Source organism: Condylura cristata, unplaced genomic scaffold (assembly GCF_000260355.1).
Source record: "Condylura cristata isolate star-nosed mole 26May11 unplaced genomic scaffold, ConCri1.0 scaffold00010, whole genome shotgun sequence".
In the NCBI taxonomy this organism is placed as follows: domain Eukaryota; kingdom Metazoa; phylum Chordata; class Mammalia; order Eulipotyphla; family Talpidae; genus Condylura; species Condylura cristata.
Window position 1 is genome coordinate 46,296,361 of NW_004567111.1, and position 15,470 is coordinate 46,311,830.

General features: G+C 37.3%; 1 protein-coding gene across 1 annotated transcript in view; it reads left to right on the forward strand.

The window, feature by feature from the left end:
* The first annotated feature begins 5,538 nt into the window (after positions 1-5,538).
* Positions 5,539-15,470, forward strand: part of NBEA (neurobeachin) — a 512,054-nt gene continuing 502,122 nt past the window's right edge. The window contains exon 1 of the mRNA XM_012723168.1: positions 5,539-5,832. Within this exon, the coding sequence (XP_012578622.1) occupies positions 5,539-5,832 (294 nt within the window). The remainder of the gene's footprint in view (positions 5,833-15,470) is intronic.

Here is a 15,470-nt window from a genome sequence, read left to right on the forward strand (position 1 = left end):
GCTAGACATATTGGGAAGAATGAGCAGAGTTATGACTAATCTGATGGTGAATATGTATAAATACGCAGTGCACTTAAATGTATGATATGGGGGATATTTGTGGTATCTGTGTACAGTAGAGTTTTTGAATGATTTCCAGAGTACTTATTATTTTTGTGCCATTCATACTTTCATGAGTTGACTTGCTGATGTAATATATGTGTGTAAATATAAAATTTGAAATTATCTATTTTGACTATTCTATTTTCTTGTACATAGTAGGTACTCAAATATTTGTTGGTAGATAAGTATCAATACTTCAGCTACTCCAAAACTAAGTAAAATTTGTTAAAAAAACACTAAATTTCTATTGTGTAATTGAGAAATGTAATTGAGCTGAAAAGGTAGAACTAATGGTGGTAGGAAGAAATGAAAGTTTAAATTAGGAAAAGAAATAGTTACCTAAGTAGTCTGAGTTATTTCAAGTTCTCAAGGCAGGACACATTATATCCTTGATCCTGAGATAATCTGAAAACTAGAGCACTGAACAACTCTTAGTGGTCTTTGAGGAGTAATACAGAAAGTAGAAGTGCCAGAGGATTAAAGTGCTAAAGGGAGAAGAAGACGGCAAATTCTTGAAAAACCATGGTAAACAATTACCTCCTTGTGACATTGTAGGATGGTTCATTCATTTAAAAAGGAAGCATAAATCAGTCATCAGATTAAATACATTTTCTTATCTTTGATACAGTTATTAGAAATACTGATAAAATTTACTTTTTTTTGGCTCAGATACAGAGACAGAGTTTGTTCAGACTTCATCCATCCTGGTTCCTTTAGATATCCTTTTGGACAAGTTGGAGTAATGTAGGTTAGTTTCTAGCACAGTATGGTAGCTATTAAATAGTTGAAGAATTATATCCAATAATTTCTTATAAGAAGGTTGAGTCAGTGTTTTGCAAACTTTTGTCCATGACAGTCAGTAAGAAATACATTCTACATGATTAACTAGTAAGCATATATGTACATATATGTATACATGTATGTGTGTATATAATTACGATGATGCACTTTGATCTTCTGTTTTTTTAATTCTGTTTCATTTAAATAATAGCTGGTTGCAAACCACTAAATCTACATTCATTACTCACTAATGGGTTGGGGTCTACAGTTTGAAAAATTGAACTGGTTTCAATTTGACTGTTTCTAGTAACCAAGCTACTTTTATTCGGTTCAATGAAATAGTTGAAGATATAAAATGAATATTCTCAAATTTGTAGATGATAAGAAGACTAAGACAAATTAGTTGCACAATAGCAGATGAAATTTAAAGAGAGATATAAAATTTGCAAGAAGTGAACATAAATATTTACATAGACATGTAAAACCCTGCCCTTCAGATCTCAAAATCTAAATTTAAAATTATATATTGGAGATGCATTGCTATTTAGCAGCAAAATGTTTTAGAAGCAGAAGAAAACAATCACAAACAAAGCAACAACCTTGTTGTTTCAGTTGTTAATAATTTTAAGATGAGAGAGGAACAGAACCAAAATTATTCAAGAGCCCACTATATGGCAAACCACTACATTCTGAATCATCAGTGACAGGTTATTGAACACCCCACCCCAAATCTACTTAACTAGAGTCCAGGTTACTATGTTTCTAAATGCTGAGGCTCAGCATTTCCTGTTTTATACTGGTATCAAGTACCAAACCTACCTAAAATTTGGATCAAAGAAGTCCTCAGTGTTGTGGATAATTTCTTAGAAACTGTCACTTTAAGTAAGACAATCTATTAACTGGTCTTTGAGTGACCAGGTTTTTGTGTATGTTCAACCATAGACAGGATTTTTTTTTTTCAATCATTGTAACAAAACAACACTGCTGACAATGTTATTTAAAGATTGTTATTCTCAGTTCAGGTAGTTTAGAAGGAAATAAGAAACTTATTCTTTAAAGAAAAAGTGAAGGCAGTGGGATTATTTATCCTGGAGAACTATTGTTTTCATTCTCTCATTTTTGGACAAATTATTACATATAATTATAAACCAATTGGTGCTAAAACAAAACAAAACACATAAATAGTTACTATATTCTTTCCCCAGAGTCAATGAAGGGAAACAGTGTTTGCTGAAGTTGTACAATAAGCACTTTAAATGTATTAGTATCTTTCACTGTTTAATCCTAAAACACTCTAATTTGGGTTGGATAAACTAAAACTTTCAAGAGAGGCTATATGCTCAAGAACACATGGATAAGTGCTTTGTGAAACTGAAATCCAAAGTCATGTTGTACTGCGTCTGGAGCATGTATTGTTCTTGAAACTCATAATCATGGGCTAACCTATGAAGAGCTGTCCTTTGGAAGTAATGGATATGCATCTATTAAGCAAAGGTGTTTCCAGAATTAATAATCAACATACAAAATATTTTAAAAAGCATGAATATTTTAGGTAACTTCTAATATTATATAGCTATCTTTTATGTTAAAATATTTTAATTCAAATTGTTATTTGTACATTTATACAAAAGAAAATGGATTTATAGATTAAAAGGAAACAACTATTTTCTAAAATTTATGTTTGGTGACAGCATTGAACATACAATTGTGCAATTATAAATATTTGTATGTGGTTATAATTGGTCTTACCTATGCTTATAGGTCATTCAACACATATTGTGCCTATATGTACTATGGGTATAAGTATATATTTACTGATTTACTGTATGTAGGCTGATGAGTGGAAATAATTATTTCATTGATTTTTTTTTTTTTTTGCTTTCCTATGGGATAGGCATTATCTTCCCTGTTAGTGAGTGAGGATACTGAGTTTAGTAAATGTGCAGTGGACGGTAAAGTTAGTAGTTAGATTGATTCAAAAGCTCATGAACCTTCAACAGTACCAGAGTTGGAGGAGCTGACAGTGTACTGGAAAGTGCGTTGTGACTGGCAGACTTGTAAATATCTGTAACATTAAATTAAGTACATAATAGAACCTTTTTTTTCTACTTTGAAATAGTGATATCCTGTTTATCTACTCCCTGTCTCTACTAAAGGAAATGGAAAAACAAACAACAGCAACAAAAATACCACATATAGTGCTCTAGAAATAAACAGGGAAAAATCAAAAGCAAAAGTATTGAAATGATATTATGTTTTTCAGAAAGGAAAACAGTAAAGTCAGGTTGTCACTGTCTCTCAAAGCACTCATGTAAGAAGTCTAAAAATAGTAAGAAGTAGAACCTGCTGCCATATATATGCACTGCATGGTGAAGAAAACCCTAATGTGGTGAAATTTCAGTCTGGACTTACATGTTTAGTTATATTGTTTTACATTTGCAAATAAAAATAGCACTTGCAAAGAAGATGAAACTCACATGGGACAGATACAATGCTATCTACATAGAAATATACATCACAGGATTTTTCAGTTATAGCATATCTAATTACACTAGTAAGGATTGAAGGTTTTACAAATTTTCCATATAGTTTCCAATCATTCTATAATTTAATTACTATTAAATTTAAATGAACATTACCAATACATATTCTTTCCGAATTTTCCCGTAATTTTCAATAATTTAATGATGTCCATGCCCATTTCAATAATTTAATGATGTCCATGCCCATTTACACAATCAAGAACTAATTCCTAACACTGATTTTGAGGAACTTTGTTTTACACGTCCTATAGTACTTAAGAATTTTTACTATGTTTCTATATTCTGGGAGTTACTTGACTAGACAGTCCAATAAAACATGAATAATAAACTGGATTATGATAGATTTGTATATTGACTGTTTTCATATGAGAAGAAAATTAAATGATTTGAATATACTTCAAAATACCTAATATTTCTGGTGACTTGTAATACATCTTTATTGAAAAGGGCATTCCTCATAAAATATTAAAATAAAATTACATCCTTTATTTCAAGGAAATAGATACCAGTAATATCTAGATTTAATTCAATACCAGAGCAAGATTCCTGTTTACATTTACATTTTTTAAAACTAAAAGTTTTTTTTTTTAATTTATTTTCTATTTGGGCAGGCACATAAACCTATTTTTATCTAGATCAAGGCTGGGAGTACGAGTTATCTATATTCTTACATAATTTCAAAATCCTCTGAAATGCACTTGCCTAGGAAAAAGGGACATTATTAATTTGTATTATACCTGAGGAACTCTAGAGATTTAAAAACATGGCAATTGTAGCTCCCAGCAAACTACTCTACAGTGTCACAAAGTGCAGCGTTTTAGACTGCGAGTGAGTTCAAGAGCTGTTTGTTGTTCAGCACTACATCCAGAACAGATCACTTTTGACAGATTCTATTTTAAGCAATGCCTGTATATGCAGGTGTCAGCCTCTTCAATGGCTGTAGAAAAAGACTCATTACATTTCATTTGTATCCTTCCCGGGACAATGCACGATCTTTCCTCACAATGTGTTTGTTTCTGCTTTGCCAGTCACTTTTTCTTGGGGAAATTCCGGGGGCGGGAGTGGTGTGTGTGTGTGTGTGTGTGTGTGTGCAGAATCTTCAGGAAGGGCGAAGAGGGGCTGAAAGAGGTCGACTGACACCCCTCTACCTTACTAGGCACGTGGCACTGGCAAGTAACAGCTGCTGGATGCAATGACGAAGACGATGAACCTTCTCCTAGCAAGATACTGAGGGAAGAAGGTGTTAGCGAAGGGAAGACACACACACCCACCCACCCAACCCCACACCCACACGCACACCCACACACACACGCACACACGCGTGTCCTTCCCCATAGAAAGAAACCACCCGCTAGGGAAAAACTACAAGGAAGCCATGACCCGCCCCTCCTCTGCCAGCGTGCCCGTGTCTGGCAGCGGTCCCCATGCACCTGCTCACCTGTCTATCCGTGCTCGGTGACTGGGGGAGGGACACGGAGTTTCGGGGTGGGTGGGTGGTAAGAGAAGGAGGGCAGGGCAAAAGAGGGGGTGCACCGCGGGCTCCGCCCCCGGAGGCTCTGCGCAGGCGCAGTGGCCGCTACCGCAGGCAGGGGGCGGCAACATGGCGGAGTGAGCGGCGGCGTCGGGGCTTCACAACAACAGTGGCGCCCGTAGCAGCGGCAGCAGCAGCGTCAGTACCGTCGGCCACAGCCGGAGCTTCAGCACCGGCCAGCGCCGTGGCTAGCTGCTTGCGCCGCAGGGTTTTTCGGAGCGGCGGCATCATCTCCGCGGGGGGCGGGCCGGGCCGGACGGACTGGGAGGGAGCGAGAGAGAGAGAGGGCAGCGGCGGCGGCAGCCGCCGCACAGCTGCTGGGCGGGCACTGCCGCTTGCCGGGGAGCAGTTAGCGGGCGCCGCCGCCGCCGGGAATAAGCCTGAGAATAACCCACCTCACCCGCCGGGGAGGGCGCCGGAGCGGGCCGGGCTGAGGCGCAGGCAGGGAACGGGCCCGGCGCCGCGGCGCTGGTGGATGCTGGGGCTCCGAGGCGACGGCCGGGGGGCGGGGGCCGAGGCAGGTATAACGGTACCCACGGAGGCAGCGCCGCTGCGCTTCCCTTCTCCCCAGGAGGGGAGCAAATGGCGAGCGAGAAGCCGGGCCCGGGCCCGGGGCTCGAGCCTCAGCCCGTGGGGCTCATCGCCGTCGGGGCCGGAGGCGGAGGCGGCGGGGGCAGTGGCGGCGGCGGCTGCGGGGGCGGCGGGATGGGGGAACTGAGAGGGGCGTCCGGCTCCGGCTCGGTGGTGCTGCCCGCTGGGATGATTAACCCTTCGGTGCCGATCCGCAACATCCGGATGAAATTCGCAGTGTTGATTGGACTCATACAGGTCGGAGAGGTCAGCAACAGGGATATCGTGGAGACGGTGCTCAACCTGGTAAGGAAAAAGGCGTGTTCTCCATCTGCCTCCCAGCCCCCATGGCCTCCCTCCCCTTGGTGCACCCCTCCTTCCACCGCCGGGGTCACACGCGCGGCGCGTCCCTGGGAGCACCGAATGTCCAGCCGGTGTTGCCCATCGGGTGACCTGCCCACGCGCTGCCAATGCCACATCACCTCCCTTGCTCTTCTTGGGTCCTCTCCTGCCACCTGAGCGCAATGTTCAACTTAACACTGCTTATTATCACTTCTCATGAAGTAGTAAATTATTCCTTGCCATGCAGGTTTTGGGCAGACTTGAGAGTTTAGTTTAGGAGAGAGGCCCCCTTTTCTCTGGGGTTCTTTCTCCCACACTCTTGGCGGTGTAGCTCTCGGAGGGTGAAAGCTTTCCCCTAGAGTCTAAATTCCCCGGTGCTGCTGAAATGTGAGAAGCGCATTAGCTCCAACTTGAGCAGCTGGGGTGTGATGTTTTCGAATGTGGAGGAAAATGATGCAGTTTTGCATCTGTCTTTAAATATAGTCTGAGTCCGTGATGGAGGGTGTTGTGACTGTAAACCCTGCCCCCGCCCATCTCTTTTTAGGCAGCCTTCCTTTCTTTGTAATGTTGCCCTGAATATGCTGGCCTCTTAGTCATATTTTGTGCACACAAGGTGTTAAAATGGTGAGGGCACCAAATCATACAGGTTGGTTTCTGTGGTTGCCTTCTGAAAGCGTAGCATGTGGATAGACTAAAGGAAAGGTGTTAAATGCAGCTCGAGGTTTGGGTTTCTTTCATGATAAGAAAGAGTTACTGCAGAACTGTGTATGACTTAATGTTTTGCGCTATCTACACAGATAGGCTAAGAAGCTTTCAAGATGTCAGGGGAAGAAATGGGTATAAGGAGAGGAGAATTACAAATTGCAGATCATTAAGAGTAGTTCATTGTTGATGCTTTGTAAATGCAGTTTTTGCTGCAGCAAAGCTTTTTAAACTGTTTCTTCTGAAACTGTGTAATAAGGTTTAGGTTTTGGAAGGCAAGGCTTAAATAAGGAGCAATCAGTTAACTATTGTATTTTGTGTGGAGTCACAAAAATATGCTTGCAAGGAGATTTTATAACACCCAAGCAATGTGATTTTTCTGCTCGGCAATTATTTTTATTTTATCATAAACTGAAAGAAAGATGCAGCCACAGGAGTGGTGGTGCCTGGAGACATGGAATTAGATAATGCCTACTGTATTGCATTGTCAGAAAAGTTAAAGCTGATTTTCTTTGTGTCAAGGATAGGAGACTGCTTTTGCTTTTTTATTTACATTCTCTTTAAATGCAAAATACCTTTCTACTTTTGAGTGTCCTTCAAATAAATCACAAAAAGTCAGTGCGAGTTTGGGGGAATGCATTGGTATCACTGCATTTAATATAACCGAATTATTTTCAAAACAACAGTAGAAACATTTTCTTGGGAGTTTTAATTTTAACCAGCTGCAAATTGTCAGTACTTTCTCCCCCCACCACCACCTTTTTTAAAAAGAAGAGATGAAATCTCAGAATGTTTTAGCAGATACTGTATTTCTGATAATTTTAAAGAACATACTTTACATTTTTTCCTTTTTCTTTTTTCTAACATTTTTACTTTAGATAATGTACACTTGGGTTTTTAACTGAATATTTGTATGCTTGCTTAGTACATTTTAACAGAAGAGGCAATAGAGCTCTCACAAGCTCTAAACTGTTTTAAATGTAACCAGTTTGGACTGCAGCAGTAGTGATGTATACTAGATCAGTTCTTAACAGATGGGGTTCTATAGCTATACAATAGGTTAAAAAAGGAAGTGAAATATTTCTTTTGAGGTAAAAAGGAAATTTAATTCTTCAGTATAATGAATATCTGGCATTAAGCCCTCAGTATGCAAATCTTATTTTAGAGTTCAACTAACTGTTAAGTATAATTATAGCCCTGAAATGGCATTTCCCCATATCCACATAAGATCTTGTAAGTGCACTGATTTTATTTGGAATCAAAAAGTTAGGTTAAAATTTGTATTGTTTAATTCAAGAATTTGACCTATCTTTAAATGGAAACTTGGTGAAATGAATAAATGACAAAAGGAGCTATTTACCATTAATTATATTGACTGGAAAAAAGTGGTCACTTAATATGTAATACTTCTTGAGTTCTAGGCTTAATGTCTTGTCTATATAATCATGGTGAAAATTTAAGATGACTCTGAAAAATACTTGGAAAGCCCAGGAATTTACAAAATAATTACCAAGACTTAATTCCACTGGTAAGAAAAACAATATGACCTTCTTAGGGTACTTAGTGACATATTTAAGGTTGGAGCCCTCTAATATTATCTCTAAAATTTTTTAATTTTAATTTAAAGTAGCAAGTAATGGTGTGGGTAAAAATAGTGAAATGTCTGTCACAGTCCCCTATGACATTAAAGGAACTAATGAAACTTCAAAAAAACCCCTAATTTTCTACCTTTAAACAAGGCTCTTGTCTCGTCACTTTTGTGAAAATATTTTCTTTTTTTCTTCTTGTACATTCTCTACATGAGACAAATAAAACTTGCTTTTAAGGTACACTTTCCAATGTACCTTGCCCAGAGAATCAAAGTTTTGTAGAGAGAAGTTCAAACACTTAGTAAAACACAGAATTTCTTCAGTGTATCAGTGTCTGTAATTTTCCTGCCTTTGTTTGCTAAAGGTAGAGTTCTGTTTCCACTACCCCGTTGGATTGATGGGGTTGTGATTTGTTGAAGGATCAGCAATATAATGAGAAATAAAATGAATAATTTCCATTGTAGATGGATGTATTTTATATAATGGTATGCTTAACTTTAGGCATTCAAATATGGGTGCAATAACATTAGAAAAATAAATGCTAGTTTGTAAAACGGTTACAAAAGTGAGTTGTCAAGGGGTTTGCATTGTAGCTTTGAAGTCAAAGAAACTGATCATCAGCAAACTTTCACTTTAAGAATTACTTAATGTTACTGTGTAAGAGTTTTTAACTATAGAAAAGGAATTTTGTTGGTTGTTTCAGTTACAAAACAAGCACACTACTTAGTTCATTGCTTCCTTTTAAACACATTTAATATATGTTTATGTTAGGTTTTTCCTTCCTTGCCATAAATGTTATGTAAATATCCTGTATTCTTTACAACATGAAAGTATCTTTTTTCACTGGTTTTATGTAAACATTTTTGGAAAAGATAGCATAGAGGATTAATATTTGTTTAATGAACAAAATTCACTATTTTTTTTTCAATAACTGTCTTAGGTTGTATAGTTCTACACTATTTAATTTTACGTCTTGAAATACTGTATGATATGTTAGTGTATTTTTATTTTAGTAGCAAGTGATATTTCCCCTGATTTTTATTTTTTTTACATTCTAAGTCACATTCTGTATATTGTACTGAAACTATAACAATATACTTTGAAGGGACTTTGTAGGTTAAGTTCCTTTCTCCTCTTGGCTTATGAATCATGGTATTTTAGTTAAAAGAAAACATTTTATGATATTCTTCTGTGCTTGCATGTACAGAAAGTACTTTTTCTTCTTCGGAGTGTTTCAATTTGTAACTTGATAATCAAAATAGTTTGTATGTATATTTAGAATTTCACACAGAAAAACTGTGTTCTGCTTTTGAACAAAACTTATTTTAAAAATCTGTAGTGGCATCTTAGAATCATGGAAGTATTTACCATTAATAAAACCACAATAGTATTAAAAGATTAATTATTGCATTCAAATATGCTAACAGATAGTTTTTTTCAAATTAACTTGAATTCTATTTTATCCCTTTCTATTGGGTATTGAAAATTCAAGCATGTTATAATTTTTGATATTTTAAGAATCTGACATTTTTCACAGAGTATTTAGTCATTTAATGACACTAAAGCAGATTTTAATAAGTATTTTATATATTTTCAGTTTTTGGCAAGTATTGTTAACTAAAAATGTTTCAAGTTTCCTGTTCTTTTGTTGTACTTTCTCCAAATACAACATAAAGTCATTGGTTCTATCAGACCATCCTCTACTTTGAATCGCTGCTAACCATTTATAGAGTTTAGTCATATATATCTTGACTTTTTATTTACATTAAGCACGGTTTTGTATCAATTGGTTCATTTTTTTTTGCCTGTACTACTTGTCTTATGAACTGACAGCACATCTCCTTAAACTAACATATGTCTTATCAGTCTTTAGTACCATAGGTATTTTTATATTTCTCCTCTATGCTGTGGATTCCATGAGGACAGAAACCTATGTTGTATATATTTTTGTATTTCTGGTTTTTCTCCAAACTGAATGCATAAGTAAAATGTATGTTGAGTGTGTAGGACACCGTTATTTGGCAGTAGAGGAACAGTTTCTGAAACTCTTTTCAACAATTGGGACTGTACCTAATATCCTCCAGTAAATTAAGCTCATTTGAAGTTAATGTTTTACTTATTGCTATAACTGAAAATGTGTATTGAATATATACATTAGCTTAGCAGACATTCCTATATCCATGAATATTATTTTAAAATGAATGTTTCTTGGACTAAGAGTCTGATAAAAAAGCAATACATTAATGTTTATGCCACATAAATAAGCACACATAATAGTGTTGTTAATAATAGGGTCTATAGGAATATATATTGCACTAAATAGAACTTAAAAACTATTGTTAGCGTTTATCATGTTTCTAGGAATTATGGACAGCTCTTGTTCTCTCTCTCTCTCTCTCTTTTTCTTTATTTTTGTGTAGAAGAATTGGGGTATAGACCAGAGATGGTGGTGGTGAGGAAGCACTAGAGACAGCATGGGGAGTAGAACAGATAGATTTACTGAAATACACTACTGGAGATCACACTCAGGCTGCAGAGGGTACAGAGATGAGACTTAACTCCTAGACCACCAGGGAGGCCCTGGTCATCTCTTGCTTCTGATTGTTTGCTTTACATCTCCCATTTTGGTAATGCTACTTCAGTTTTCCTTTGATGAAACACTTATTCGCCACTTTTTAGTTTTTTGGTTTAGGCGGATTAGCTAAATGGGCATATAATCCAACCATGGCCAGGTCACCCATTTGGCTCAGGAATGGACATTTAAGGGCAGCTACAGGTTCATTCACAGAACTCAACTTTTACTCTGTTTGAGATGCTGAATTAATGGACATATACTGTAGTTGTGGGTATCTGTATTAGAATTTGACCCAGTATGATGCTGAGAGAAAGAATTATATCTCTGTTTTTGCTAAAGCACCTACAATTTTTGTGCCTATGGTGATTATCTTTTAACCTTTGAATTGTTTCTTGTAAGACTTACTATTCTTATTAGCTTTAAGTCAGTTTAAATCAAATTTTTGTCCTTTGTAAATGGAAACAATTTTTATCAGCATAGCCAATTAGTGGCTTGAAATGGGAAATTGTAAGTACCAGCCCTTACTTATTGAAGGTAGTGAGAACTTTGCTTCCCCTTACTAATTCCTTTTAAGGAATTTTAGATAGCTGTCTAAATTTTCACTTGTTTTATCTTTGCCCATAGAAAAACTGGGGCTAGAACTTTTGGGTTGCAGAGTATTTTGCTCACTTTGAATGTCTTATGAGAAAGGAATTAGCTTTGGTTCTTCCTGGCATACTTGAAAGCAGAGAAGAAAATACTGTCTTTCTAAGTTAGAGAGGTTGTTTCTGCCTCTAGCTATCATTCAAGAAGCAGGGAATAAGAACATCCAGTACCTTGAAGGTTGTAAAGCACACTTTTATTTGTCACATGCTAAAATGAATAAGAAGAATCAGAGTACAAATTAGAACCAGGTAAAGTGCTGTTTTATAAGCTTCTTCCAAACACCTCATGCATTCTATTCCTAGATTAACCAAAGTTAACAGCCTCGTAGTAAAAATCCTAAAGAAAATGCAAGCAGACAACAACTGATAGAATAGCTCTCTGTTCTCATTTACCTTATTGTTTTATATTACTTCATGGAAAATCATTGAGTTGAGGGTTAAGGGGATTAGTTTTCTGAAAAGGTATTGTGAGATTGAATATTGCTATGAATATGAAAATATGGATATCTAAATTGGATAGTAAATCTTGACAAGTTCTCCACTTGATCAAACTATGTTAAACAAAAGCTTACTAAGCCTTTAGGGAAACTTCTGGGAAATATCAGGTCTGCTAAGCATGACATATTTTACTTTTGTTCTTGAAGCTTCAGGAAAAGGAAGTGGATATTCAAGCAGTTTAGATGCTTGAAGGAAAATCTGAGGCATGGAGGGTAATGAACATGTGAGGTATTTTTTCCCAAGTTCAAATCATTTTAATTTATTTTATGGAGTAATACTGATTTATCACATGATATAGATTTCAAATGTACATCATTAAAAATCAACACTGTAGTGCTGTATATTAAGTTCATCACTAAAGTCTAATTCCATCCTCTTAGCTATAAGTTGGAGAGAAGTTGGCACATTTCAAAAGAGAAGAGGTATGTCTAATTAATATAACATTTATCTTCAATAAATAAAAATCACTAAATAAAAATATGAGGTAGTAGGGAGATACCATGAAAAAGAAGTGGTTAAAACACCATTTTCCCTGATTTATCTTCTCCTTTTTTCCTTCTTGTAATCACTAATTTGGTCTTAGAGTCTGAATGTTTAGCTTTGCTTTATTTAGTTCATATATTTGATTTCTTTATGTACTTATCACATGACATTTTTCTTTCTCTGATTTTTTTCACTGAGCACAACACCCTTTAGGTTCAACTATATGATTACAATTGATTCTCATATATATTTTTTAAATAACTGAGAAACATTCCATTTTGATATATACCATATCTTCTTTATCTAGTCTGTCAATGGACACTTAGGTTGGTTCCAATTTTTGACTACTGTGAATAATTCTTCACTGAACATGGTGGTGCTAATATGTCATCTAATTATGATGATTTGATAATCGGGACATATATTTTTACTTTTTTTTTTTTTAAAGATTTATTTATTTGTACGTACAGAACTGGGGTACAGGCCAGAGGCTCAGGGGCGGTGAGAGGCTTCACCAGAGACAGAGTGGGGAGCAGAACAGGCAGATCGCTGAAGTACACTGCTGAGGGGAGCAGCGGGCGGGTCAGGAGAGGTCTGCCACGCCATGTGGTCTCCTCCAGGGCAGGCGGGAATCTAACTCATGCGGAAGTGGCTTTAGCTTCTCAGTGAAGTGCTTTAACCCGCTGCGCCACCAGGGAGGGCCTATTTTTACTTTTTAGAACAATCTCCACTCAGTTTTCCATAATGACTACATCAATTTACATATCCTACAACTGTACATGGGATTTCCTTCTCTCTACATCTTCTCTAACATCCAACATTTGCTTTCTTCTTTTTTGTATAATAGTCATTCATCAGAGATCATAGTAAGGATAAGTGGTAAAGATGAGTTGTCTGGACATTGCCAGGACAGAGAATTCTTGCTGCTCTGAATTAATGACCATGGATTGTCTTATATTCTCACTCTTATAAATGGAAGTTGATATTATTACATATGTTCTTCTTTTACCAATGCCTATTAATTTTAGGGGCATATTTAAATGTATTATGTATTTATATGTGTGTGTATGTGTGTATAAAAAGTGATAAAGTTAGTATTATCAAGAAGAATGCATTTTACCGAGAGTAATGTTTGTGACACTAAGATTTCAGACTTACAATCGGATGAAGTAACTTGACATTCCCTCTACTCCCCTCCCTACTAATTCCCCTTCCCATCATATGAAGAGTGAATTTTTTTTATTATGGTTATGAGTATTTAACAATTATGAATAAGGCAAAATGTGAGTGGTCCATCTCTGAACCAGGACCATCAATAACAAATATTGATAGTTAAAAACCTTATTGCATATCTGACACAGGCTGATAGCTTCTTTCAATCTACTGCAAAAAAAAAAGGTGCTCATCCTTGGAATTGCTAAGATGTTAGAATTTAAGTCTAGATTTGACTGGCAGCTGCTACTATGAAGGCAGAGTGTTTTTGAGAATGTATCACAGAGGCACCTAGAGCCAATGTATAGATTACTGATGGTATCTTTGAAGCTGCTCAAGTTAATTTGAAGCTGCTCAAGAAATTTTAGTGCACTAGACTAGTACCTTTACTCTTCTGCTCAATCCAATTTGAGTTGGATTTCTATCTGTTGCATTTCCAAATATTTCTGACTAATATTTTAAATTAAAGAAACAACTTTAGAAGGTAATATTAAATGACATTCCCTTAAGAGGGAAGAAATATGACTAATAGAAAACTCATCTTCACTAAATAGGAATATGAGATAACAGGGAAATACCATGGAAGAGAAGTGGTTTAAAAGAAGGTTACCGGGCCCTCCCTGGTGGCGCAGCGGGTTAAAGCACAGCACTGAGAAGCTAAAGCCACTTCCGCATGAGTTCGATTCCCGCCTGCCCCGGAGGAGACCACATGGCGTGGCAGACCTCTCCTGACCCGCCCGCTGCTCCCCTCAGCATTGTCTTTCAGTGGTTCAGCCATTCTGCCTGTTATGCTCCCATTCTGTCTCTGGTGAATCCTCTCACCACTCCCCATACCTCTGTCTTATGCCCCGGTTCTTGTACGTATACATAAATAAATCTTAAAAAAAAAAAAAAAAGATTTTGGCCCTTCCTGGCAGCATAGCAGGTTAAAGCACAGCATTAAGAAGCTAAAGCCACTCCGCATGAGTTCCATCCCTGCCTGCCCTGGAGGTGATTCACATGGCATGGCAGACCTCCTCAGACCTGCCCGCTGCTCCCCTCAGCAACATCTTTAAAGTGGTTCAGTCTGCCCCCACTCTGTCTCTGGTGAATCCTCTCACCACCCCTGCACCTCTGGCCTGTACCCCAGTTCTGTATGCATAAATAAATAAATCTTTAAAAAAAAAATCGAAAAAAAAAAAAAGAAGGTTACCATTGTTTCCTAACCATGTTAAAACAATGTTGTTATTGGGCATATAAACTTACAAGTGTTCTGAATGATGTTTTAATGATAAATAAATATATGTGTGTGTGTATATACACATACACATGTGTATATATATAAATCATTAAAAGTATATATGTATATATATATGTCAAAAAATTAAGGAGGTTGGTGTTAATTCTTCATTTTGGGGGGGGCTAAAGAAAAATAACCTTGGAAAAGTATAAGGGTTAAATGTTAGTTTTATGCTATAAAGAGTCAGCAACCTCTAAATGACCAACAATAGCAAAGGATATATAAATGTATCTCTGTATCTCTGTAACAGAATACCATATAAGCATTACAGCTTTATCTGCCTTGGTTTACTTATATGTGAGAGGGTTATCTACCTTAAAAGATTTGTATACAGAGTACAGGCTTCCTTGGTGGCATGATTGGTTAAAGCACAGCACAATGAAGTTATCCATAGCCACTACAGCGTGAGTTTGATCCCCTGCAGGGAGGTGACCCACATGGTGTGGCAAACCTCTTCTGACCTGCTTGCTGCTCCCCTCAGCAGTGTACTTGTCAGTTGGCCTGTTCTGCTCCCCGCTCTGTCTCTGGTGAATCCTCTCACCACCCCTGCACCTCTGGCCTGTACCCCAGTTCTGTATGCACAAATGAACCAGGTAAAGTGCTGTTTTATAAGCTTCTTC